Source organism: Apiospora kogelbergensis (assembly GCF_038363985.1).
Source record: "Apiospora kogelbergensis strain CBS 113332 chromosome Unknown utg000009l_segment0_segment0, whole genome shotgun sequence".
In the NCBI taxonomy this organism is placed as follows: Eukaryota; Fungi; Ascomycota; class Sordariomycetes; order Amphisphaeriales; family Apiosporaceae; genus Apiospora; species Apiospora kogelbergensis.
In genome coordinates this window covers 2,732,483-2,757,479 of record NW_027117426.1, presented here as the reverse complement: position 1 = coordinate 2,757,479, position 24,997 = coordinate 2,732,483, and the positions used below count along the sequence as shown (strand labels likewise).

General features: G+C 55.2%; 8 protein-coding genes across 8 annotated transcripts; 3 read left to right on the top strand and 5 right to left on the bottom strand.

Moving 5' to 3' along the window:
- Positions 1 to 1,348: 1,348 nt before the first annotated feature.
- On the top strand, positions 1,349 to 4,195 carry PG998_013956 (phospholipid metabolism enzyme regulator; the record flags this gene model as incomplete). Its single annotated transcript, XM_066880772.1, has 1 exon — positions 1,349 to 4,195. The coding sequence occupies one exon, from the start codon at positions 1,349 to 1,351 to the stop codon at positions 4,193 to 4,195; it is 2,847 nt and encodes a 948-aa protein (XP_066724911.1).
- Positions 4,196 to 5,498: 1,303 nt separating this feature from the next.
- Positions 5,499 to 8,288, bottom strand: PG998_013955 (pre-mRNA-splicing factor prp1; the record flags this gene model as incomplete). Its single annotated transcript, XM_066880771.1, has 1 exon — positions 5,499 to 8,288. The coding sequence occupies one exon, from the start codon at positions 8,286 to 8,288 to the stop codon at positions 5,499 to 5,501; it is 2,790 nt and encodes a 929-aa protein (XP_066724910.1).
- Positions 8,289 to 8,847: 559 nt separating this feature from the next.
- Positions 8,848 to 10,872, top strand: PG998_013954 (Dimethyladenosine transferase; the record flags this gene model as incomplete). Its single annotated transcript, XM_066880770.1, has 12 exons — positions 8,848 to 8,966; positions 9,027 to 9,064; positions 9,116 to 9,144; positions 9,210 to 9,314; positions 9,385 to 9,413; positions 9,555 to 9,592; positions 9,643 to 9,727; positions 9,810 to 9,851; positions 9,909 to 10,007; positions 10,065 to 10,086; positions 10,187 to 10,294; positions 10,351 to 10,872. The coding sequence occupies 12 exons, from the start codon at positions 8,848 to 8,850 to the stop codon at positions 10,870 to 10,872; spliced, it is 1,236 nt and encodes a 411-aa protein (XP_066724909.1).
- A 519-nt stretch (positions 10,873 to 11,391) lies between these two features.
- PG998_013953 (uncharacterized protein) lies at positions 11,392 to 12,741 on the bottom strand (the record flags this gene model as incomplete). The annotated part of the gene is made up of 1 exon (XM_066880769.1): positions 11,392 to 12,741. One exon carries the CDS (start codon positions 12,739 to 12,741, stop codon positions 11,392 to 11,394), a length of 1,350 nt encoding a protein of 449 aa, XP_066724908.1.
- A 1,196-nt stretch (positions 12,742 to 13,937) lies between these two features.
- Positions 13,938 to 14,503, top strand: PG998_013952 (uncharacterized protein; the record flags this gene model as incomplete). Its single annotated transcript, XM_066880768.1, has 3 exons — positions 13,938 to 14,049; positions 14,132 to 14,247; positions 14,333 to 14,503. 3 exons carry the CDS (start codon positions 13,938 to 13,940, stop codon positions 14,501 to 14,503), a joined length of 399 nt encoding a protein of 132 aa, XP_066724907.1.
- A 486-nt stretch (positions 14,504 to 14,989) lies between these two features.
- PG998_013951 (cytosolic nonspecific dipeptidase) lies at positions 14,990 to 16,420 on the bottom strand (the record flags this gene model as incomplete). The annotated part of the gene is made up of 3 exons (XM_066880767.1): positions 14,990 to 15,283; positions 15,340 to 16,056; positions 16,121 to 16,420. The coding sequence occupies 3 exons, from the start codon at positions 16,418 to 16,420 to the stop codon at positions 14,990 to 14,992; spliced, it is 1,311 nt and encodes a 436-aa protein (XP_066724906.1).
- A 743-nt stretch (positions 16,421 to 17,163) lies between these two features.
- Positions 17,164 to 19,828, bottom strand: PG998_013950 (uncharacterized protein; the record flags this gene model as incomplete). Its single annotated transcript, XM_066880766.1, has 5 exons — positions 17,164 to 17,634; positions 18,027 to 18,632; positions 18,706 to 19,013; positions 19,076 to 19,343; positions 19,454 to 19,828. The coding sequence occupies 5 exons, from the start codon at positions 19,826 to 19,828 to the stop codon at positions 17,164 to 17,166; spliced, it is 2,028 nt and encodes a 675-aa protein (XP_066724905.1).
- Positions 19,829 to 21,558: 1,730 nt separating this feature from the next.
- Positions 21,559 to 23,860, bottom strand: PG998_013949 (transient receptor potential ion channel; the record flags this gene model as incomplete). Its single annotated transcript, XM_066880765.1, has 2 exons — positions 21,559 to 21,592; positions 21,648 to 23,860. The coding sequence occupies 2 exons, from the start codon at positions 23,858 to 23,860 to the stop codon at positions 21,559 to 21,561; spliced, it is 2,247 nt and encodes a 748-aa protein (XP_066724904.1).
- Between the last annotated feature and the right edge of the window lie 1,137 nt (positions 23,861 to 24,997).

Sequence of the window (24,997 nt, the reverse complement as noted above, 5' to 3'; positions counted from 1 at the left end):
AGAGGGAGGGAGGGAGGGAGCGACTGTGACGGTACTTGGGTACTTCAGGTACGGCTACGCACCTGGCAAGTATATGTATGGACGCTACTGATAGGCATCTGGGTATGTATGAGGATGGTAGGAGAGGTACTTTATGCGTGTCTGCACGTCTGCATGTCTGCATGTGGTTGAACGGGGGATTCGGCCAACCAAACCCTGGTCTCTCGATGAAAAATTACTGAAGGCCCCCTAAGCCAGCCATCAACCACCCCCATCCCGCCCTGCCCGGCTCTCCCTCTGCCCTCTCCCTCGTGCGCCGAAAGCCCATTTTCCACCGGACAATTATAGCGCCCTACCAGCTAGGCTAGGCCACTCGCCCTCGACCGCTAGCATTGTATGGATGCGACAACCTGACTTTGTCTTTTTCTCTCTCCCCTTGGGCTCTCTCCCCCCAGGTTACATCATCTGGTTTTATTTTCTCTCTAATTCTGCTCGTGTCTGCTGGCCTACTTCGTAGTCTTCCCGTCTGTCTGTCTGTCTATCTGTCTGTCTATCTGTCTGTTTTAGTCTGACGTCGGCACGCCCTCCCTACCTACTTTACCGTATTCTCCCCCCGTGCTGTCCATCAAATACATACCACTCAACGCTGGGAACAAACTGGGACGAATGCTGCCACCCGCCGACTCCAAACTCCCCCATCCACCTGCAAAACTCCACATTTCGTCATCCAGTTAAACCAGCCGACGACGGGTTTTCCAACAACACACGTCTGTCTGCATCCTGCACTGCGACTCCTCTGCGTTACGTACTTCTCTGCCGTACGTCTTTTGGTTGTTGCTATCCATCTTTGCCCACTTGCAGGCCTACCGTTACCCGCACCCCACGACCGGCGCCTCTCCAAGTTCAACCCGTTGTACTCTTGCACCTTTAGTTAGCCCTTGCCTCTGGCCTGGGAGAAAGGACTATCGACCAACAAACAAATCATCGCAAACCATCTGGCCCCGGCATTTTTCTGAGTCTAGGGCTTTGTGTGGGGGACGACACGTCGGAGAACATAGTCTTGGGCAAACTGCTACCCATCACTTCGCCATTCGCACCTGGAATCCTCGGCCCAACGCTTGCCCCGTCATACGAACCTACGAACACACACCTGCGCGATCTGCCCCCTAGTCGACCACTCGCTCGGTCCGTGGCCCAGTCACAACAATAGTCCCACTGCCAGATTCATCATGATCAGCCGCCCTCGACCCACGAGCACCCGATTGTCGAGCTAAAGCAAACTTTGGAAGTCGTGGCAGAGTATCCAGAGACGCCAGGCGTGCTTGCAAAACCCTTGCCAGTGTTAGAGCCCACTTCAACACCCGCCAATATGGACAGGTCCGGTACCTTGCCAAATAGCGCCAGCACTGCCGCCGGCTTGGATGCCAGTGTCTCGAGCCTGAACTCGGTTGACCATGACGCCAATCTCGACACACAACAATCAAAGTGGACGTCTACAAACACTTCTCTCACAGCCTCACCTCTAGCATCGAGGGAGACTTCGCCGGCGAGGACACACGGAAAGCCTACAGCCAGGTCAACCCGTCCATCGGTAACATCGACAGCCAGTCTTTCACGCAAAAACAGTCTGCAAGAACGAAAGAACACCCCGCAAGACCCAAGCCCATCAAGGTCAAGGTCGACTCATCTTCCCACCGCAGCTTCCCGGCAGCAGATCTCGGCGGCAACAACGCCCACACTACCGCCACCTTCAACGCCTGAACCTATTCCACGTACACCGCAGCCCCAGAAGCCCTCGGTTGCGACAGAGCACCCAGCCAGCTCGCCCCGCTGGCCCGTATCGCCGCGCTTGAAGTCGCCGCCGCCAGCCCTCAACAAACCTGCCGTGCCACCGTCTCAGGCTTTCCGTAAGAACGACCAGGAGCCTCCAGCAATCAATGTGCAGCGAGCGACGCCTTCACCAAACCCACGCCCTACGGAAGCCTCGTCGCAGGCACCTTCAGATGCCGAAGGTGAGGACGGAGTTATGTTGCCCTCTGGCATGAGGACGCCGGCGAGAGGGCCTAGTGGTACCAGCTCGACGCTGGAAACAGTCCAGGAGGTCAGCCAACCCAATACCCCAGGCCCCAATCTCGACATGGCCATAGCGAAGCTGTCGCAAGCGGCAGCTGCGTCCTCCGAGATGGCTTCCAGGTCCGATCCTGCTGTGCACATGCCTTCTAGGACCGGCAGAAATGGTACAAATAGCGAGAGCGGTAGTGATAGCGGCAGCGTAAAAGCCACCACGCGAAGGTCTAGCTCTGTCGCTCCGCCACCCGTGCTACATAGCCGGCAGTCAAGTACGGCACTGAAGTTTGGAGGAAAGGGCCATACTACGGGGGAGACGTCATCGAAACATATCACAGTTGAGGAGGAGGAGGTCAACACAATGCCCCGTGTAACATTGGGTCTCAAAGACCCTGGCCAAGGTGTAAGCGGGAGCTTAAAAACCAAGCCGAGCTCTGAAACGATTAGGCCGAAGAAGGAGAAGAAGAAAACAACTCGGAAGCAGCCAACATCTGGCACTGGTGAGCCGTCAAATTTACTTAATACAAGACCACCCAAGTTGCGCCACAGTCAGTCGACAAGGTCGATCTCATCTGCGGTGTCCTCTTGTCGATCGCCAGTCAAGTTGCACGGCCAAGGGTCGCACACGGAAGCAGCCACAAGTCCACAGCAGCCTTCCAAGCTGGCACTGCGCTCTCCCAGTATAACTGCCCATATGACCAACTTGCTAACAGGAGGGCCACGTGTAGCATCATCCAAAGCAGATATCTTCGAGGCCAAAGTCGCCAGCGCCGTTGAAGAAGCAAATTCATCCGACTCGGACGAAACATTTGTGTATGACTCTAACCCTCCAGATGTGAGCGACAGGCCACGGCGTTATCACTCACGTACACCGAGCGCGACGTCTATGGTGAGCCAGCTTGACCGGAACGGACTGCGCAACATACATACCCTCGTCGAAGGCACCACTGCCGCAAACCCAGCCATAAGAAAGAATATGAAATTCGTCAATACCTACAACAGCAATGGAGCTGAGAGTATGACCGGCGAGGATGACGGCAATGGAGGAATAAGCCGCAGCAACTCTGGCTCGGCAAGGGGCACGGGGCGTCACCATCACCACGCGGGTCGTTGGGGGCGCGGCAATGGCAGCAACCATCTTTCTCTCTTCGATAACGAGTCTCCATTCCCTAACGCCGCACGCTCCAAACTATCTGGTGCCACGTCTAGAGTCTCATCCAACCCACCCAGCCCGCGCTTTCCTCCCCACCGAAGCGTGCCAATGAATGGGAACAAACGCCAGATGACCATGGTCGGCGGTTATGACATGGACGACACTACGACGGGTGCTGACGACGAACGAACGCCGTTGATACACAACGGAAATTCTATCCGCTCGAATAGGTCGCCTCGAAGCCGGCGCATTCAACGGGAGCAAGACTTGGAGTCGAGATCTTATCACCGCCAGCGACCTTCGTTCCTTAATCGATTTGCTAGCTGTTTGGTTCTCACAGTGATGCTGCTTCTTGTTATTACTGGGGCGATCGGGTTCATGTTTGCGACTTCGCAGCCTCTCCTGGACATGGAGCTCGTGAATATCTCCAATGTGCTGGCCAGCGGACAGGAGCTCATGATGGACATTACCGTCAGGGCGCACAACCCCAACATTGTGGTTGTTTCAGTGGACGCGGCCGACTTGGAAGTGTTTGCCAAGTCACGCCATGCAGGGACCGACTCGGAGTGGTGGCGAAGCCCCCATGGGGACGGATTCGATATCCTCGATGATCCTCCAAACGATCCTCCTGTCGGTCCACCAGAGGGGCCCCCAGGGAACAAGTCTGCGCCGAACATGCGACTCGGCAATATCGTCACATTGGATAGCCCCCTAAATTTTGAAGGGTCTTTTTTCCGCTCTGGCTTATCGCTGGCCTCGGGTGAACTGCGTCTTGCCCGGCCCGGTAACGACACGGACGGAGGTTCTGAGCGATGGGAGCGTATCCTCAACGACGAGTTCTTGCTCATTGTCAAAGGAGTGCTGAAATACACTTTGCCGCTCAGCCAACGCATCAGGAGTGCGACGGTGACGGCGCAGACAAAGGTGAAGCCGAATTCGGCAAACGACCCAACTTTACGACCTAATGGGACCGACTTTGAGATCGGCATATCCTAACGACTTTTACCTCACCACGTTGAGGCCTTGATAATCGCATTCCTGCGTCAACACTTTTCTTTCCTTGTTTGTGGTCTGCTTTGATGATTACATTTTTTTTTGATTCTGTATATCGAGCGAGCATGGCATGGCATGGCATCATCGCATTTGGAGCTCTCGGCGTTGGACTTTACATTTTTAACCCCCTCATCCCCTCTGTTCTTTCTACACGGCCGAAGTTCTTGTATTTGATCCTCCCAAAGCCGCAGCATTGGCTTGCAATTTGATTTGGAGGCGATTAGCGCTCGATTGGGGGAGGGCTACTCGAGATTTATGGAGGCGTCAAAGATTGGGAACAACAGCAACAAACAGCAACGACAGAATCTGGGACCACACGGCCACACCACGCTGGTATTCATCACCATACCTTGTGCTCATTAGCATGTTCATTTTCTTCTCCATGTTCCTTTTATTTTATGTATGCTTTATTCATGAGCCATGGGCAACTTAAACAGAGCGTGAAAACACGGACTGTTGTTTCTCCTTTGTCCCCTCTGCATCTGCTTTTTACCATTGAGCCCCCCCCCCCCCAAAAAATTGACGAATTGTAGAAGCAAGCAGAAGAGATCTTTTCTGGACGGCGTTTGAAAGTAGACGAGGAAATCCTAGGTTTCGTTTTGTTTCTCTCTCCTGCGTTTGTGCATTATTATCGGAATTTGTTGATGGCCAGGAAGCGTCCAAAAATACAAACATCAGCAAATCACCAGGAAGAAGCGAACAAAGTATGCTGTTGTTACTGTTCCATAGCGAAATTGTTGAGGAGGATATACCCCCTGTGGAAAAGCGCAGCGAAGAGTGAAGGGAAGGCCGAGTTAATCGAGAGAAAGAGAGCGGCGAACGAGCAAGAAGCTAGAAGATGACGGCTGGCTTTCGCAGTGTATGCTTTTGTTTGTAGAAGAAGTCTCACCATATGCTCCATATCCTTGGGTGATTCTACATGATTGATCTACTCTTGAAAGACTTATAATCACGCGAAACACGTCGAGGCCGACGAAATAGGGGCTAGGTCGATCACTCCTCTCCCCAAGCATAATGTCAATTCCGTGGGCACTTATTGCCAAGATTCTGTTAAATTGGAGATGCTAGTATCTGTTCTTAATAAGCTCTGGCTGATTAATTACCTAGGCAGGTAAATACGATCGTGAGGGTATATTTGTACGAATTCATTTTCTCTCTTTCTGTTCGTCTCTACATCTTATCATCCATCCATCCCAAAAACACGTAAATGCCCAACCGAGAGACGGAGAGAGACGCCTTGTGATCATCACCGTAGCTCGGTAGCCACGGCCTGGAGGATCTCCTCGACACCCTTGCGCGAGTTGGCCGGCGTCTTGGCGATGCGCTGCCAGACCTCGCCGTGGCGAGGCTCGACCTGGACGCACTTGTCGACGACCTCGCCGCGCTTCTCGGACGTGCCGTGCTCGAGGAGGAACTTGTAGTACCAGGCCCAAGAGTCGCCGAGGTCGGCGTCGCGGACGAGGGCTTTCTCGAACCAGTTCTGGGCCTTGTCGAGCTTGCGCTCGCCCCAGAAGATGCGGGCCACGGCCACGAGCAGCGTGGGGTCGTTGTCGACCTCTTTGATGGCCTCGAGGCCGCGGGCCTTGCGCTGGGGCCGCTGCGTCAGGTGCCAGATCTTCTCGGACCAGAGCGCGCCCTGGGCGGGTTTGGGGACGTCGCGCAGGGCCCGCTCCATGATGGCCTCGGCCTGCTTGGTGTTGCCGGCGCGGCGCTCGATGCGTACGCTCTCGCACCAGAGCTCTGGGTTCTTGGGGACGGCGAGGCGGGCGCGGTCGAGCACGGAGCGCGCCTTGGGAAGTTGGCCCAGCTTCTCCTCGAGCCGAACGTAGAGGAGCCAGAGCGGTACCGAGGATGGACAGGCCTTCACGCCCGTGCCATAAGCCTCGCGGGCCTGCAGAGGTTTGCCCATGTCTTCGTAGATCTGACCCTTGATCATCCACAGCTTGGGGAAGGCGGGGAACTGGTCCAAGGCCTCACTAGCCAGATCCAAGGCGGCGTCGTTGTCCTCGAGTGTCCGCTCAAAGGCTGCTGACTTCATCCAGACACGGTCAGTGGGCGCCTCTTGGCGCGCCTTCTTCAGCAACTCGCGCGCTTGCTGGATCTGGTTGTTCTCGGCTTCGAGCTTGACCGCAGCCAACCAGATATCCTCGTTGTTGGGGTTCTGTTGGAAAGCGCGGCCGAGCACTCGTCGCGCATTGTCAATCTCCCCGGCAAGCCACTTCTCCTTGGCAAGCATCATCCACAAGATCTCGGACCGTGGACAGGCGTTCACAGCCTTCTCGAGAACGGCCCACAACTCGTCCTTGGTGCCGTGAACCCGCTCCAGATCAGCCGCCGCCAGCCAGATGGTTTTGCTCGTCGGGAACACGCGCAGAGCATAGGCATATATGGCCCTAGCTGTGATGTACATGCCTCTATTAATACTGGAGCGAGCATCTTCCATCCATGTGTCTTTACGGTCGTCATCCTCGTCGAGATTCCAACCCAGCGTCTCTTGAACAATCAAGCCACAGGTGACGACGGCACCCTCGGCCTCGCACTTCTCAGCCTCCTCGATCCAGACTTCGCGTTTGGGCATAGCCCCTTCCTTTGCCAGAACTTGGACCGCACGCTTGGGCACGTTGAGTTTGGTGGCTGTGCCCAGCTGCTCCTGCAGTCTTGCCGCAGCGATCCAGATCTCGTGCGAAGTCGGGAGATGTTTGCGCGCCTTGTTGAGCACTTTCTGGGCGTTCTCGGGGGTTTCCAGGTGGGCCAGAGCCAGCCATAGATCAAGAGATCTCGGGATGAGCTCCGTGGCCTTGGCGAGGAGTAGTCGCGCATCTCCTGGGTCTTCCTCCAGGTTCACTGCCTCTTTCCACAATGCCTCCGATTCAGGAATGTGATCCAAGGCTTTTCTGATGACAATCTTCTTGCTTCTGGGATCTGTCTCCAGCTTCATGGCCTCGACCCACAATCTCACGGAACTGTTGTTTAGTTTGATGGCGTCGGCTGCAATGATTTTGGCGTTCCGTCCTTCGTTGAGTCGGATGTTCTCCAGCCATACATCCTCGTTTTTGGGACACTGTTGACATCCTTTGGACATGAGGTTCCGTGCTTGTACGATCTTGCCAGCCATCTCTTCCAGGCGCGCAGCCGCGATCCAGCCAGGGCCGTTGTTCGGGTTCGTCTTGATGACCGAGTTTAGCAGCTCGCGAACACGGTTGATGTCTCCGACCTGTGCGGCGCTCTCGGGTAGCTGGGACTTGGCCAGGCTGGTGAGGTAGCCTTTGGGGTCGATACTGCTCGCGCTCCCGACCGTGGAGGCTGTGCCACTGCTTTGCGACGCCTGGTCCAGCCTAACTTGAAGGACTTTGTCTCGCGCCTCACCAATCTTGGCGAAATTTGTCATGGTCCCTTCGGCGGATGCGCCAGACGGCTCGGGTCCATCCACGACCATGGAGCCGAGCTCGCCAGCGCCCGAAGCAGCAGCAATGACACTGTCGGGCACGGCATAGCTGCGCTGGTTATTCCGGGCCTCTCTTGCTCTCCGGGCTTTGCCTGTGAGATCGCTGACTTCCGGGAGGTTGGCCCACTCATCAACGGTTACCTTCTCCAGGCCACGTTTTAAATCGGAGAATTGATGTTGTATCTTGGGGTTGTTGCGCTCAAGCTCGTCCTTCTCGGCTTGCTCCCTGGCCTCTCGGCGCTTCTTTCCCCTCCGCGCCATCTTCTCGTCGACTTCTTTGTAGATGCGGTCGGCCTCGTCATCTTCTTTGTCATAAATGCCGCCGGAGAACAGACCGACCTCACTGTCGGGGTCCTGGAACCGCTCGTCGTTGGCGTTGTCGTCCTCTTTGTCGTCGTCCTTCTTGGCTGCATCGCCAAACCCCAGCTGTGCGGCTCTCTTGGCCAGGGCTTCCTTGATCTGATCTTCGGAAGGGCCTTCGCGGGCGGGACCCAGATCTGATCGAGTGGTGAAACCGGTGGCGCCTCGACCCAAGCCGGCGACGTAGTTTTCCGGCGCGGGCATGTCGAGGAAGCTCTGTCGGTTTGCCATGGCGGGCAATGGTCTCAAGGGAGAAGCTCTCCCCAAGCGCCGTATACGTGTGGTGTCTGTTGGTGTCGGCGATCGAAGGAAGGGCGTGTATCGATGGAGGTCGTTGCAGCTTGCAGCTTCAGCTTGCAGCAGTCGGTCCTGGCCCGTAGTTCCTCGAGCGTGGATAGAGTGAATGTTGACTGGCGCGATGTTACGATGATCGGGCCATCCGTGCTTGATTCGTGCCGGCCATGGTGTTCATGTTTATATACAGAGAGAAAGAAAAACGGGGCCATTTGCGCCTGCTTCCAGGTGCTCCAGGTGCTCCAGGTGCTTCAGGTGCTTGCTTCGGGCGCGTCAGGTCCCTCGATTGGACAGGTCGATGCCCCGCCAATCTGACTTCCCAGAATGACAGGGATCGGTTTAGGCCTGCGCCGAACGAAAACCACTGCTAAGATAAGCGGCCGATAACCAGAAACCTCCCAAAATATTTCGAGCGCCATCCCTCCGCCCCTCATCGTCGTGCACCTCCGCGTCGCTTGTTCCTTTGGCGCAATCACCCACTCTCACCTTCTGCAACATGGGCAAGGCAAAGACAGCAAAGGGCCGCAATGGCGCCCCGGCCAGTCCCTACGACCGCCCTTCTGGAGGAAAGAAGCAGCAGGCTCCCAATAACATCTTCAAATTCAATACGTCGAGGTAGGCGCCTTGTACAGCTCCGTCCGCTTGATGCGCCCATGCTGATATCTCGCCTCCCAGCTATGGCCAGCATATTCTGAAGAACCCGGGTATCGCAGGTGAGAGCAAAGTACAACCTATCCTGAACCATGGCTGATGATTATTGGCAGATGCTATTGTACAGAAGGCCTTCATCAAAGTAGGTGGAACCCTGTCTACACCATATCTCGACAACGAACCTTGCATGCTCACCCTCCTTTTCAGGAAACCGACACAGTCCTCGAAGTCGGTCCGGGAACAGGAAACATCTCAATTCGCATCCTAGAGAAAGCCCGAAAGTTAATCGCCGTGGAAATCGATCCCCGAATGGTAAATACATACCCTTGCTGGGCCGGGCTGGGAGCTGTGAGAGACAGGGCGGCTAACACCTGGCTAATAGGCGGCCGAGGTCACGAAGCGTGTTCAGGGGTAAGCTATTCTTGCACTTGGACTCTTTCTTCGAATCATGTCTCAGGGGCGGCCGAGGCTTGGCATCACCATTAACACCCCTGGGGCATGCGCGGAATACTTGGGCCATCGTCAAAAGAGCATGTGCTAACCTGGGCCTAGAAAACCTGAGCAACGGAAATTGGAAGTCTTGCTGGGAGGTAATGTCACCCACACCCAGTTCAACGGCTGATACTGACCGGGCTCCTAGACGTCATCAAGATGGAGAAACTACCTGAGTTCGACGTGCTGGTCAGCAACACACCATATCAGATTTCGAGTCCTTTGGTCTTCAAGTAAGTGCTACTGTCTACATAGGGTTCCTGAAATGCTCGCGTGGTTGTTTGTCACGAAACTTGACTAACAATGGCCACACAGGATTCTGCAAATGCCCAAGCCGCCACGATGCTGCGTTCTTATGTGAGTAGGCCTAGAACGAATATCATCTATACCGGATAGTTGCTCACACCCGGTCAGGTTTCAGAGAGAGTTTGCTCTTCGCCTCACAGCTAAGCCTGGAGATTCGCTCTACTGTCGGCTTTCGGTGAACAGTCAGTTCTGGGCTAAAATCACACAGTAAGTCTTTCCTTGCATGAGAAGTCGTGTGAATCCGAGGCTGACTAAAAGAAATAGCATTCTGAAGGTTGGCAAGAAGGTAAGTAGGCAACTAACTAACTAAGATGCATTGGGCATGATAATGAACCCTTGTGGACTCCCACCTACGAACTATGGCAGCTTACACATAAACTCCGCAGAACTTCTCACCACCGCCCCTGGTGGAGTCAGCAGTAGTTCGCATTGAACCCAAGATGGGAAGCGACCGTCCTAACGTCAGTTTTGAGGAGTGGGATGGCATGCTGAGAGTACGTTGCGCATCCCTTGCCGTTTTCAGGTCTTATCAGACTATTAGACACCGCAGAGCCTTGTGATTGCCATCGAATGTAACGCTGACCGGTCACAGATCTGCTTCAACCGTCGTAACAAAACTCTCCGCGCGTCGTGGTTCACCAAAGAGGTCCTCGGTATGGTTGAGCGCAACTACCGGATCTGGTGTTCGCTGAACAACGTGCCGGTTGACGATAGCCCGGTTGACGACGCCGAGGTGGAAGACGACGAGGAAATGGATATAGATCAGCAGGAGAACGTGGAGCCCAGCGCGGGCGACGAGCCGCTCGATGAGGAGGGCTGGGGCGGCATTATGGACGTCGAAGACGCCGACAATGACACCACGCCCTCCTTCTTCGGCAGTGGGAACGCGGTGGTGCCCAAGACTCAGAGCAAGCGCCGTAAGACACGGGTGGCGCTGCTCGTCCGCGAGAAGATCCGCAAGGTCCTCGAAGACGACACCAAGCTGGCGGACCAGCGGTCCGGAAAGCTCGACGAGACGGATTTCCTGAAGCTGCTGTACGCCTTCAACTCGGAGAACATCCACTTCTCATGATCGATGGATATATGTTCGTATCACACGGTCTGTTGCTATCCCTTTGGCATCTTGTGGCGTTATGGACTCGGCCGAGAAATAGCAAAAAGTTTCGTAGACCATGGCGACTGGAGTTTGGGCGAAATCATACCTGCCTGTTCAAAGAGGCAGGGGGCGTTTTGTTAAATGATATCCATTCGGGAAACCAAACCACTTCTGCAATTTCTGCCTTGACCTCTAATCATCTGTCCTGGAGCAAATTTATGCGCTCCCCGTGAAGACGGAAATATGCCAGGCCACCAGGACAGGACGACAAGGGCTTTCATAGAAGTTGTTTAACCAGCTATTCATATGCCCTTCCCGCTGCCGTACTTCATACTGGGATGATAACGTTACGAAACGGAATGATTAGTATTACTGCTATATTTTATTCCAGGGTATCAATGTGACCAAGTCTTCCTTCACCATCCGCTTTATGTACGCCGCCCAATAAATAACCGTGAGAATCGTCCATGCACACCATGCCACCACGTACTACTACTACGGCTTCAGGTCTCCATTGTCCTCGACGTCTTCCGCCACGCCCTTAACGTCGCTCCAGTACTCGAGCCGGCGCAGTTCCTCTTCGGCGTGCGTCACTGCCGCCGCCAGGTGTTTCACCCTTTCGCTGCCTCCTTCCTCGTCCTTCTTGGCGACTTCGTCGTGCATGCTCATAAGTCTCGTTAACAGCAGTCGGCGCGACGCCTGGAACACGAACATGGACATGATCTCGTGCATGTGGTTCTGCAGATCCAACCAGTCGTCCGCCGCGTGCTCGAGGTAGTTCTGGACAGCATCCAACTTCTCCCGATCGATACGTGATACCCTCAGGAGCACCATTAGCGTGTCCACGGATTCGATGTCCTTCTTCTCCGATACATTGTCTTCCTCATGGAGCACACACGCGCTGGTGCGCGAAGCCGAATCGAGCATGCTGGCCGCGCCATCGCGCAAGGGAAGGTGCTTTGTCGCGGAAGCCTCGACAGTAAAGTATTCTGGGTTGAGCAGATGGGGGTCGTTGGCTTGATAACCGATCCCCTTCTTTATGCGCCGCCGGATCCAGGCCCGCCTTCGCACGAAGGAATTCCACCACTTGGGGCCGTGCCATGAGAATTTCTTAGCAAACATGAACGAGTACTCCCAGCCATCCTGATCTGCATCGATCGCATCATCTTTATTCACCCGCCACTCGGGCCACGCCCACTCCCAGCTTGGATCTGGCGGTTGCGCAGTTTTGGGGCTGGTCGGACTCGGCTTGTGGTTAGAGTTGGTCCAGGCCGAGGGGTCGAGGTTGCCTAGCGCAGCCGAGGAGAATAGAGGTATGCCACAGAGAAAGCCGCCTCTCTCATTTTCGTAGAGTATATCAATCGCCGTTTCCGGCGGTTTGTGATGTGAGCGGGTGTGTTTATCTTTCCTGCGCTGCCCATCCTCTGACACAGCCGCTGCGTCCGTCGCTGTTTGTCCTGTCACTCCCCGCGAGGGGCCAGCTTCTTCGGTTACCTGGGGCTCTCGATCTTCGGGAGGAGCGTTCTTGTTGTTGCTGTTGCTCGAATCGTTCGAGGTACCACTTGGCTGTCCCCGCGTGTCGTCGGCGCCGTGTTCAGAGATGGGGGCAGCAGCATCCCGCAATGGTAGCCGGCTTTCGGAGAAGGACGAGGGCCGGTTGGCTCCCGGGGTGTTGGCGAGATGGCTGGAAGTGGTGTTGTCTGGATCGGGGCTTTGGGCGGGTCGAGGAGAGCCGTTGCCCCCGATGGCAGAGGTGCCCGAATGGTCTACCAGGATAATCTCATGATCGATATCGCTATCTTTGAGAGGTGATACGCGCCGTGATGTGCGCACTCTGTGTTTCATTGTGTGGGGGCCCCGGACTTGCAAAGTGCAGTGAGAGGCCGGAACAAAGGGGGAAGAATGTGATCGCGCGATTAGACCATGCTAGCTAGTCACAAGCAAGTAAGCAGGTGAGTTTCTTTTTTTTTTTTTTTTTTTGTTTCTTCCTCTTCCGTCTCCTGGGGAAAAGACGGGATAGATGTGCGCGGCCCAGGAGGGACTGAGGAGTAACGTGAGAAAGGGGAGCGGAAAGTGGTTTTTGCGAGGCAGTTGCAAGGAGCAAGGAGCAAGGAGCAAGGAGCAAGGAGCAAGGAGCAAGGAGCAAGGAGCAAGGAGCAAGATGCAAGTATGCAGACTAGCCTGTGAGACTGAAAAGAGCTACTCAAGTAGCTAGTTAGTTGTATTAGCTGTATGCAGCGGGATTTGCGACGACGGGGCGATGACGAGGACGGCTAAGGCATGCAAAGTAGGAATGGAATCCGTCTTCCGTCTCAGCATCAAGCTGGCCACGGTATGCGACGGTGTTCCATGTCGCGAGATGCCATCTCCAGTCACTGATGATGTAATCTACACGGACCTGAGATGCGTGCAGCAGCAGCAGGACATTTGGCAATTGGGACGGGAAATATCCGAACCCACTTTCCTCTGCCTGGACCATTCCCAGCAACAGCGCTACATACATACATACATACATACGTACGTACAGGGGAGGAGCTCTTGGCTCCTCGGCAAGCTCAGTTGCTTAGGCCATCTACGTCATTCAGGTTGTCGCGACTTGCGACTTGCGACTTGCGACTTGTGTAGAGCAGCAGCAGCAGCAGCAGCAGCATGGCACATGGCACATGGATCGATCTGTAGTCCGGATCTCCCGTCCGCAGTCCGTGGTACCTAAAAGGCAATGCTCGAAGCAAAAGAAATCCAAGAAGTAGAGTGCATACACACTACGTACATGCACGTATGTAGTAATCATGCCATCACACATCCCGTAACAGGAACCCAACCTACCTGTCCTCCCCCCCCCGCCTTCCCTGCGTATTTTTGTCCTCCTGCCCATGTGTGACTTCGTTTGTCTTCCCCTCCTCTCCAATCCCATCCATTTCCAAACAACTTAAATCCAACCACAGCTCCTTTTTCCCCTTTCGAGCTTCCCTCACCATCTCTCCCATCCTACGCATCATCGTCACCAAAGGATCCCACGCCCTCTACAACACACAAACAACATGTCTCGTTCACGCATGCCCCTCATCCTCGGCCTCGGTGCCGCTGGTGGTGTGGGATACTACCTGTACAGCGCGGGTGGCAACCCCAAGGTCGCCCAGAAGAAGGCTGAGGGTGAGTAGTCACAACCTCTCCCCTGCCATACAGTTGCGACAGCCTGCCTTCGGAGCCAAGTTATGCTGACCATAACACGCAGCCGACGCCCACAAGTTCAGCGCCGAAGCCAAGAGCCACATCCCCGGCCGCGCCTCGCAAGCCGAGAAGGATGCCGAGAAGTACGGCGCCCAAGCCGGCGCCAAGATCGACCAGTTTGTGAGTCGGAGTCTTGCATCCTCCCCCTCTACACCCCAAAATCAATACTCAGAGAGAAAGCTAACCGGTGATCCCCCAATCACAGGCCAACAAGACACAAGCAGACCTGGGCAAGGTCAAGGCTGAAGTCGAGAACTACGGCAAGGACCTCAAGCAAGACACCCTGAAGAAGGTGAACGAGTTCGATCGCAAGGTCGAGACAAAGACGGCCGAGGCCAAGAGCGGCATCTCGAGCTGGTTCGGCGGAAGCAAGTAATGTCCAACATTTGGGCTTTGACTGAGTCGATGACGAGCAAATGGAGGCCTAAAAGTTGCGCTTCATTGTTTCTAATTATTCACCTTTGAATCTGTCCCCGTCTCCAGGGTTATTGGGACAGGGCAGGAAGAGAAGGGTTTCGCGACACTTGATTTTGTTATGATACGACATCATGAGACGATATTATATGCGTAGGACGGTGTAATGGTATAATTCAAGGATAAATTCGGATTTGAAATCGTCAACTCTTTAAACATCCAATTGCATGATACGCCATTAGAACAGTGCGCGTGTGGATGTGGACGCAAACCATATACCAAATGCCTTCAGCAGGAGTAGCTTATGCGTGTATAAGACGTATGTTTTATAGTTGGTATACTAACAACTACTTCGTCTCACCAGGTTCCACCTACACGGCTTGACATTTGATGTTGGGCCATTACGTGACCCAAGTGGCCCCTTGCTTATCACAAGACCTGAGATCGCTTAGATCTGCTGCTCCTCGGCGACATAGTGCAGATAAGCCCCCAAGAGCTTGATGCCCTCGATGTAGTTCTTCTTGTCCAACTTCTCGTTGATGGAATGGGCGCCGTCGGTGGAGCTGCCCATGGGCAGCAGCAGCACGTTCTTGCCCGTGGCCTGCTCGAAGGTGAGGGTAACGGGGATGCTGCCGCCCTCGCGGGTGAAGTCGGGCTGGACGCCCCAGACGCGCTCGACGGCCTTGCCGGCGGCGCGGAAGTTCCAATGGTTCGGGCTCGCCACCCACCACTTGCCCGTGTGCTGGGCGTACACATTGAGCGTGTTCTTGGGCCCAGCTTGGCGAACGTCTCGCGCACAAACTTGTACACGCACTCGTTGGTCTGGTCGATGTCCATGTCCGGGACCGTGCGGATGGAGAACTTGCCGATCACCTTGGCGGGGATGACCGTCTTGGCGCCGGGGGCCGAGAAGGCGCCCTCGACGCCGTGCACCGAGAGCGAGGGGTAGCGCCAGCGGGCCATGAGCGTGGGCTTCTTGTCCTCGAAGATGGTCGTCTTGGAGCCCAGCGACTCGTGGAGGTTGTCCATGGTGAAGCTGATGTTGTCGTAGAGCGACTCCTCGTCGGCCGTGACAGCCGCCACCTGCTCCATGATGCCGGGAATCTGGATCTTGCCGTGCGTGTCCACCAGGCTGCCCAGAACGCGCACCAGGTCAGTCATGGGCTCCTGTGCGGTACCGCCGAAGACGCCCGAGTGCAAGTCGGCGCCGGGCCCCGAGATCTCGACGCTGTAGTAGTTGCATCCGCGCAGGCCGTAGGTGAGGCATGGCTTCTCGGTGCCGAGCCAGTAGTTGTCCGAGATGCAGACGGCGTCGGCGTCGGCAAAGTAGCCCTTGCCCTCCTTCTCAATCAGCTCCTCGAGCCCCTCGGAACCGTACTCCTCCATGCCCTCGAAGCACATGAGCAGGTTGACGGGGAAGTCGACGCCGGCCTTCTGGTGGGCCTCGATGGCGTTGAGCCAGCCAAGGACGGGGCCCTTGTCGTCTGTGCTGCCGCGGCCGAACATGCGGCCGTCCTCGCCGACGGTGAGGGTGAAGGGGCTCGGTGGCCCAGCCGTCGCTCTTCTCGGCGGGCTGGACGTCGTAGTGGCCGTAGACGAGGATGGTGCGCTTGCTCTTGTCGCGGCCGTAGCGGGCGAGGACGACGGGCGGGAGGTCGAGCTCGGGGTGGTCGGGCTGCTTGCCCAGGGGCCGCATCTCGACCTCGGCGCCGAGGGCCTTCAGCTCGGTCTGCAGCCACTCGCCCATGCGGACGACATCGGGGCGGCGGGCGGCTTCGGAGCTGATGGAAGGGATGGCGACGGCCTTGGAGAGTCTGTCGATGAAGTGCGACGAGAGCTCATCCACCTTGGAGAAGTAGCCGTCCAGTTGGGGCGCCATGTTGCGGGCTTGATGGGAGCGGAGCTCGTTGGTCAGGTAGCTTCGTCGGGAGGTAGTAGCGGTGTTGGCAGTCAAGACAGGGGAGCGTGTAGGTTTTCTGGCTACTGTCGAGATGGGGCGTCTGGATGTACAAGTCGGAGGAGACGAAGAAAAACCAAAGAGAGTGGATGCAGGCTTATGATTCCAATTCCACGTGCATCGGGTCGACGAGACGTGTAGTCGTGCGAGGGAGATGCGGGGCGTTGCAGAAGCCATGGAGGGGTTGCGGCAATCCTGGGCGAGGAGGGCGAGGAGGGCGAGGAGGGCGAGGAGGGCGAGGAGGGCGAGGAGGGCGCGGGCGGGCCAATGAGAAAGCGAGTGGCAAAGCGGGCTAAGGTGTTACAGGTAGGTAGGTAGCTGCGTAGGCAGGCAGGCCGGAGTGTGTACGTAGAATGGAATGCTTGTCGGTGTTTAGGCGGTCGAGGTCGGGCTCTGGCGGGCCAAAACTTTTCTCCCTCGCCTGCCCATTTAGGCAGTTCGTTCAAGCACGGGCTAGGCCATCCTCCTTAAAAATTGCATGCCATTCTTTTGTAACTATACACTATGCACGTGTTCCGCTTTAAGCCCCAAGTTGCGCCGGAGAACCCGAAATCCCATATCTAGAAAGGCGCTTGGGTGTCATGCCAGCGCCCCCTTAAATCCATTGTCCAAGAGTCCGGCGCCTTACGCACATCATTTATTGACAGACCGGGGAGTGGGATCCGTTACTGGCCCATACTAATGAGCTCGTCGATATATTTCCGCGTATCGACACCAATGCCCTGGGCCAGGCGACTGGCACCTTCTGTCCATCCTGCCGCTTCGCCGTCGCGGCTCATCAGCGAGCCGCTTCGACTCCTACTCGTGCCATGCTCGCCAGCCCGGCGGATCAGCACGATCTCTTTGCTCGTCGAGGGGCCGTGCTTTCTATGCTTCTCTCTCCGCTCTTGCTGCTCCTTTTGATGTTGGTGCACCGATATAGATCTAGCAGCTTCCTCGGCTGCATCGTTGCGAGATGTCTGCTCACTCGTGACGGCCACACTGTCTAACGATTCTTGGCTCTGCTCCGCATCCGTGGAATCGTTGCTCTCTTCCGAGGTCAAGCGAGGTGGCTCATGATCCTCAGCAATGGCATTCATGGTCATCGAGCCCCCTTCTTGGACTCGATGCGTGTCCAAACCACCCACCAGCCGCGGCTGGTCTTGCAGGTACGTTCGACTTCCTTGCTGCCAAACCGCGTATTCGAGTACGTATTAAGAATCTGCATGTGCGTGTTGACAGCCTCCACCCGTGACCAAAAAGACGGCTGCTTCTGCTCGCCATTGTGATAGCGAGCTGCAGAGGCATGGTCTGGAATACAGGGTATTGTGGAGTGGATCGTCAGCGCTCGCGAATCCCAGACGAGGTCGAATATGTGGCTTGGAGTGTTGTTGCCAGCTTCGGGCCTTTCTGGTCGGTACGAAGTCGATACAGCAAGGGGCTTTCGCAAGGGGGCCAGTTGGTGATGTAGCGACCTGTATAGACTTTCATAGGCCAAAGAGTCGGTCCGGTTTTCAAACAGGAATGTGTAGATGAACGGTCTACTCACGTAGACTACAACTCGAACCTTCTTAGTCTTGTTGCGATCTTGGCTATCAAAGTGCGATTCTTTGTCCCTGGAGTCTTTGTGGCCAAACTTAGTCAATCGTAATTCGTTCTCGCCGCTTCCAAGATCATGCATCATCTCGTTCTCAGGTTTGTTCAGCATTTCACTCTCCAACTCTACCGTCAGAGTTCGGAGGAGCGTGCGGGTTTCTCCCTCCGAGCCGTCTGATTCGGGGGAATCACTGCCGGCATCGTCAACAGCGCCTTTTAGACCAATCAGGTAATGGCCTGCCGCGTCATCGATAACCTTGGAAGCACTCCTCGGCAACTCTGGCCGCGACTCGATCTCCTTAGTTGCGCTACCATTTGCTGAGGAGGCCGGAGGGGCCGGAAGGGCTACTGGAGGGGGATCGGAGGAGTTCTTGCTGTTGGAACCCAGAGACCAGTGAGTACCGTAGCCCAGTTTGAGATAGCTGACGAACTTGTCCATTCCATTGGCATCAGGGCCGTCAGAGCCATTAGGGGTAGAGTTTTGTTGGGCGGGGGCTTCGAGAGTTTCCTTGCTTTGCATCTTCCGGGCCGATTGCTGTGACCGGGTGCGGCACAGAGCCTTTATCAATCGTGCCAGCCCTGGGCCTCGTTCGTTTCGTCCTGTTCCGCGTCGAATTCGGACTTTCCCTGACGCCGTAGGCGCCCTCGCCCCATGTAAAGAGATCTTCCATCCAGTAGACGATATCTCGTAACGAGTTCTTGGACAAGGCCCCAGTACCTAGGAATATGGCACCGTCTTCGGCGCCAGGCTCTTCCCCTAGACCTAGCCACTGCTGTTGCTCAGGGCCTTCCGACTTGGCCCCCTTGCTTTGCTCAGCTGTCGACTCGGGCTCGGCATCTCCGAATTTCGACACGACCAGATCCACGAGCCCGTCGATTCTTCCCACGAAACCTTCCAGAACTTCGCGCTCTCCGCTGCCCCTCTCCTCCTCACCTACGCCTACCCCAAGCTCCCCGAGGCTGCGATTTTGATGCCTCCATATACGGCGCAAGCCGGGTTACCATGGAGCATGACGTTCCAGGTGGAGAGATATATGTCCCAGTACCGGCTCAGCATGGCCACGAACTTGGGTCTCCTGGTCCGCACAAACAATGCGCTTAAAGACGCTGCATGGTGCAGCAGGAACATAGAATGAGCGCGGAGCAGATCTTGCATCAGGAGCGCAGCTGGCTTGACCTCTCGGGAGGAGTATTCGACGTTCTCGGACGAGTCTTGTTGTCCAGAGTTGCCGAGCCGGGGAGGGAGAGGTAGTTTTGTCAGATCGATGGACTATAAACCAATGCCTATTGTCAGTATACTACATCAATGCATCGCGTATCTTCTCCCAAGTGGGTTTGTTTGGTTGGTTGGTCTGTCAACTAGGCAGGCTCCGAACTCACGGCAAGAATCCACCAGCCCGGTTCGAGCTCGTGCAGCACGACCCGCGATTTCTCCGTCTCGATCGAGTCGAGCGTCTTGCCACCGGCGAAGCCACGGCTGAACTCGAGCATGCCCTGGGCAAGCCCGATCTGGCGTAGGCGTTCATTGCGCTCCTCGGGCGACAGGGCCTCGGTGGGCCGACCGTTGCGGGCGGATCGATTGCGCTTCCGCGGGGCGGCGGCGGGCGCGGCGCTGTGGGAGTCTACGGAGGCATAATACACGATCTGATCGTCGAGGGTGTCGTCGGTGGCGCCCAGGCTCGGGTTGAAGATGGCGAGGAAGCCTAGCTGCGCCGGCACAACGGAGGCCGGTGGGGGCGAAGCTGGCGTGCCCATTTCTGGTGGTGGAGCTCAGATAACAAACGGCAAGAAGCAAAAAAACAAAACAAAAAAAAACAAAGATGTTGAAGATTCGGCCGTCTTCTGGAGAGCAGCAATAACGTAGAAGATGTTTGACTCTCGGGGTCAACGTTGGGACGTAAGCAGGAAGAAAACGTCCATGAGGTGCTTCAAAACCGTGAGAATAGGGCCGCACTAGAATTGTAACCGCTCCGGATCGCGATCCCCAAGATCTTCTCTCGAATGTAACAGGTGGATGTTGATCAGTATCTGCCCAATTGACAGGGCTTCTGACAGGGGAACCAAGGCCGAATATGATGCGTGGGGAACCCAAAATCACAGCAGCATGCCCCCTCCGTATAACAGGTCACAAAATTGAAGCTGTGGTCTCTGTCGAGTGGAATGAGAAGAAGGCGGCTCCTGTTGTATTTAGCTGATATCAGGAACGGTATGACATAAAAATCAACCGACCACGATAAGCGACCACTGCCAACGTCAGAGCCAGGTCTAGGCCCCATAACAGTACCTACTTTGTATGCAGGTCTAATAATAAGCAAGCACTCGTTGATTGACGTCTCGGCCAGCCAGCCATCCCCGTTTCCAAGGACTGCAAGCGCGAACAACGGCTTCTTTTGGGTGTTGTTGTTCGTGCAGCGGGTGGCGGGCGTGCTTGGGGAGGATGGCTAGGATGGAAGCCACGGAAGTCTTCTTCCTAGAGCTCGGTGGGGCTGCCCCCTGGGGATCGGCGCTTCAGTGAGCCATCAAGCTTGGGGCTCTTGGGGCTGAGGGGATCGCGATCCCTCATGCCATTCTCACCAAGTCTACACCGGCATCCCCCGTTGCATGGCCTATCACATCCCACATTGCTGCAGCCTCAGTTCGGCAAAGGCGACAATCTAGAAACCGGGTTAGATGCAAATGCAAGCACGCATGCATGGCAATGCCTTCACCGATCACTGTTGTCCATGATATCGGGAATCCCGGTACTAAACAGCCAACAACCCAAAGACCATGCAAGACTACGGAATACATGGGCTAAAACCTTTAGCCAATATGCCGTTTTTGCGCATCATCTTCAACGCTTTAACCATTAGGAACTTCTTGCTCACTGTCACGATTCCGTACTAACTTCACATTGCTTGTAGCTCTCAATAGCGATAAAATCAAATTAGCTGTTACGTTGTGCCATGAGGGCAACACACCTTGGATAGATAATACAGTACATCCGTTTGCCCAACGCCCTGTCCAGTTGTACACGGAGAAAATGCTCCTGCTCCCTTGTTTATAAGCTGCTGAGACTATGTACAAGAAGTGATGCGTTCCACAGCTGATACAGCGAATTGGGGGGGCGCCTGTCTCTGGGGAGCCTGTTTCGGGATATTACAGGCGGCTGTGGTTTTCTGCTAGATCTCACTGAGAACCGTGGCACGTGACCCGGCTGCCGGAGGCTGAATTCATCAACCCGGCTAACCTTCTATCTGTGGGGTACCATGGATAGTGAGTCGGCGTCCGTCAGTGTTCCCGTCTACTTTTCGCAGCTATCCAATGGAGGGTAGGTTGGTGGTCCTCTACCTAATTTCACGCTGAATCATCCGTTCCATGTAGATGGATTAAAAGCAGTTAACTCCGACACCATTTGTCATAATTGATTCCGAATATGAACAAGGTGGACTATATTGTCCAAATCAGACGTGGTATAGTGGTTCATCACGCGTCGCACGCCTCGCTTAGTGTTCGTAGCCAGCTCCTCGCTGCCATGGGCTATCGTAATAGTTAGTAATAGAACAAGATCACGGCGTCGTGGGGTTAGACTCACCTAGCAGTCTGATTCGATCGGAACCCAGCTGGGCTAGCGTTGTTTTGGTCTCGGAACTGCCCACCGTACGGACTCGGCGTTCGCGAGTTGCCATTGGGGGCTGCTGGGAACAGCGGAACTGATGGGTCCACAGGTGACCTCGGAGGACCTTGGTGATGACCGTTTCCTCCCAAAGGCGTCGAGTTAGACATGGGTCGCGCGCCCAGCATGGACGAATCGGTCCGGCGACGCATGGAATCCGAGGTAATAGACTCGTTGTCGTCATCCAGATCCAGGCCAGGCTTGAAGCCGGCCTTGTCACCGCGGGCAGTCGCACCCAGGGCCTCCAATTCAGTGGTTCCGGTAAGTTGGCTTTGCGACTTCATGAACGAGGCTCGGTCATCGGCCATGAACTGGTAACGGGTGTCGGGGTTGTTACGGACAATGACAATGATAGTCGTGGCAATAACAACCAGAAGGAGAACAAGGGCGAAAATGGCGTTGAAGAAGAAGAGAATAAGACCGATGACACCGTTGACCAGGGGTGGCTGGTTGAAAACATCCGAGAAGATCAAAAGAAAGATGGCGTTAATGAAGTTGATGACACAAATGGCGATGTTGAAAGAGTTGGTGCTCTTGTCCATCCAAGGTCGGAGGACACTGGCTCCGATCAGGGCGATGGCCTCGATAAGGAGGAAACCAACAGCCTGAGCAGTCCCACTGCCCTGAGCAAAAGCGATAAACATGCTCTTGATCAGGGTATAGCAGACGACGGGAATGATGAAGTAGTAAGCGGAAGCCCGGAACTGGATATAGAGGAAACCCCACTTGTTCAAGGCCTGGGGATCCGAGAACAGGATATAAGCAGGGTTGCGGTGCATGGCGACAGAGCGGCGGGCAATGCGGATCACCTTGGAAGCGGCCCAGCCCAGAGTAGCGGTCATGCCGAAAAAGAAGAATACGGCCAGGACAACTTCAGCAGGCGAGTCAACCTGCGTGAACTCCCAAAGGCAGAGAATGCTCATCTGCGGATAACCAATGAGGGTCAGTCGGAAGAGGATACCCTTCAGAACAGTGAGCCAGCCGTTGCGGAACTCCAAGAACGTGTCGCCCTTGATCCATTTTTGCTTCGCGGCCATCTCGCACCAACCCTTGAAGGCTGCCACAGACAGCGCAGTAATGAGGACGAACAGACAGAAGAATGTAAGCCCAGTCATGAACAGGTTCGTAGTCTCGATACCAGCCTTGAAAGCCACACGCTGGATTCCGTAGACAATATAGCTGCCAGATCCCGTCTGGATGTTGGCGCGTCTCACGATCTCGGTAGACCTGGGCATCATAGAAGCCGTTCGGCGAAAGACGTTCATGGCAGTTTCAGAAAGGCCGCGCTTTTCGACCTGAACGGAAACGGTAGTCAAAGAGTCGAAGATAGTGGAGGGGGTTCCACCAGTAGCGCGCTGGTACCATGTGAAGATGTCCTGCATGAATCCGACCTTGATGATGCCCATCGACCATTGGAAGTCCTGAGTCCATGCCTGGACCACAGGAGGTAAGTGGATAGCAGTGAGACCGAGCATGGCTTGCGCCTGGAAGAATCCGAAAAGCGACAAGGCACCAGAGGCAATATGGGCGGCGGCATTCGAGTGGCCTAGACCATTGATGATAGCTGATGAGACAAGAGCCAGTCCAGCAATAACGGCCAGAACCCATTTGACTCCGACCAAATCGACCGTCTTTCCGTTGGAAACGTCGGCCTCGACGCAAGCTACACTCGGGCCCCTGTTGGTCTTTCCGTCCGTCATGTTCAAGAACACACGGACCGTGGCGTCCAGATCGGGGAAGTTGTAAGCAATGCTAGGAACTTGCTTGATGGCGGCCGCGTCAACAGGAATGTTGAACTTGAGGGGAATTTTTCCCGCAGTCATAGGGCAAAGACCGGCAAGTTTCGTATCGCAAGGGTTGATGGTTTTCCGCATGATTTCGTATCCGTACGCGGAAATGGCGAAGTCGAATACAACATGGCCTTCTACGGAAGATGTCGCAACAATGTTAACCGACGCGGAATTGTTCTGCGGCGTGAACACGACGTGAAACAGACTGGCTGTGAAACTAGAGTCCTCTTGGCATGAGTTGAGAGAGTTGGATGTAAGCATCGGCTCGGCAGTGGCGGTGCCGGGTAGTATCGATGCCACTGCTGTTAGAAGGGCCAGCGGCCGCAAGGAAGAGAACCTCATTTTGAGTGATGTCGTGTAAGAAGTAGTGGGTTGATTAGAGGATGTTCAATATCCGGTGGTGTAAGAAGAAGGCCTTTGTTGGCGAGATACAAAGCACGAAACACGTCCACCGCGTGTTCCTCTATGTATCGTTTCTTCTTTTATCGAATTTGTAGGGGTCCAATCCGATACAGAAAAGGACAGCCCGGATATTTCAAGTAAACAGCAGAAGAATTCTGGTTAGCGAGAGTGGTTGGCGACTGGGTGGTAGATATTATCCGTCGTCGGTTGGATTGTGGTTGTTGTGTTGTTGATTTCGATGATCGATCGTCCGGTCGTCCCAGTCCGCGTCCGCGACCCTTCCTATCAACTCTAAATGAGCGCAATGGTGGCAACGTCACCAAAAAAGAGGTACTAAAAGGAGGCCCGAGGCCAATTAAGAAACGACAAAAAAAAAAGACCCGAAGGCGAGCAGAAGGGAATCTACTCTAGACTCGAGCGATGTCGATATCAGCCCGTTTCACGGAAATAGGCGATTCTTGAGTCTTGACGGGGGAAAGATGAGGGTTGAGAGAATGGGGGAATAGTGGGGGAAAAGGGAGGAAGAGGGAAGAGAAAAAGAGGCTGGACTGGTTCCTCTTGGGGATTGTAGCGTGGTGTTGACAGAACAGGAGACGACAATGGGAATGGGAAGGGGGACCTCAATCACAGGAGGGTAGGAGGGTTTGGCCGCTGGGAAACTGGGATATGATTCTGGGGCTCCTACCAGATTAGGCAAGGGGCGGGTACAAGATATCCAGCGCCAAGCCCAGACATGCAGGTGGGTATGCACCAAGAGAATACGGGGGTGGTCAGGGTTCTGGTCAGGGGGTTTGTTGGTGTCCTGTAAGCCTGTCAGTGGACGAGACATTGGCACAAATCAAAACCTGACGCCCGGGGTCGTGAAAGAGTGGGAATGCCGTGTGAGGTTGACCAAATTACGCACTCCCACCACCATGTGGTTTTGGTACCTGTGGACTGCGTCCCCTGAGTGAACTTGTCATGCAGCCAACATGGGGTACCTTGGCCTACACGCAAACTTTGCTGAGGGCGCCACCCGCATTCTAGGTCACTTTTGCTACCAGGCCATCGCCCAAGGGCTGGCTGGCCGGCTGCGAG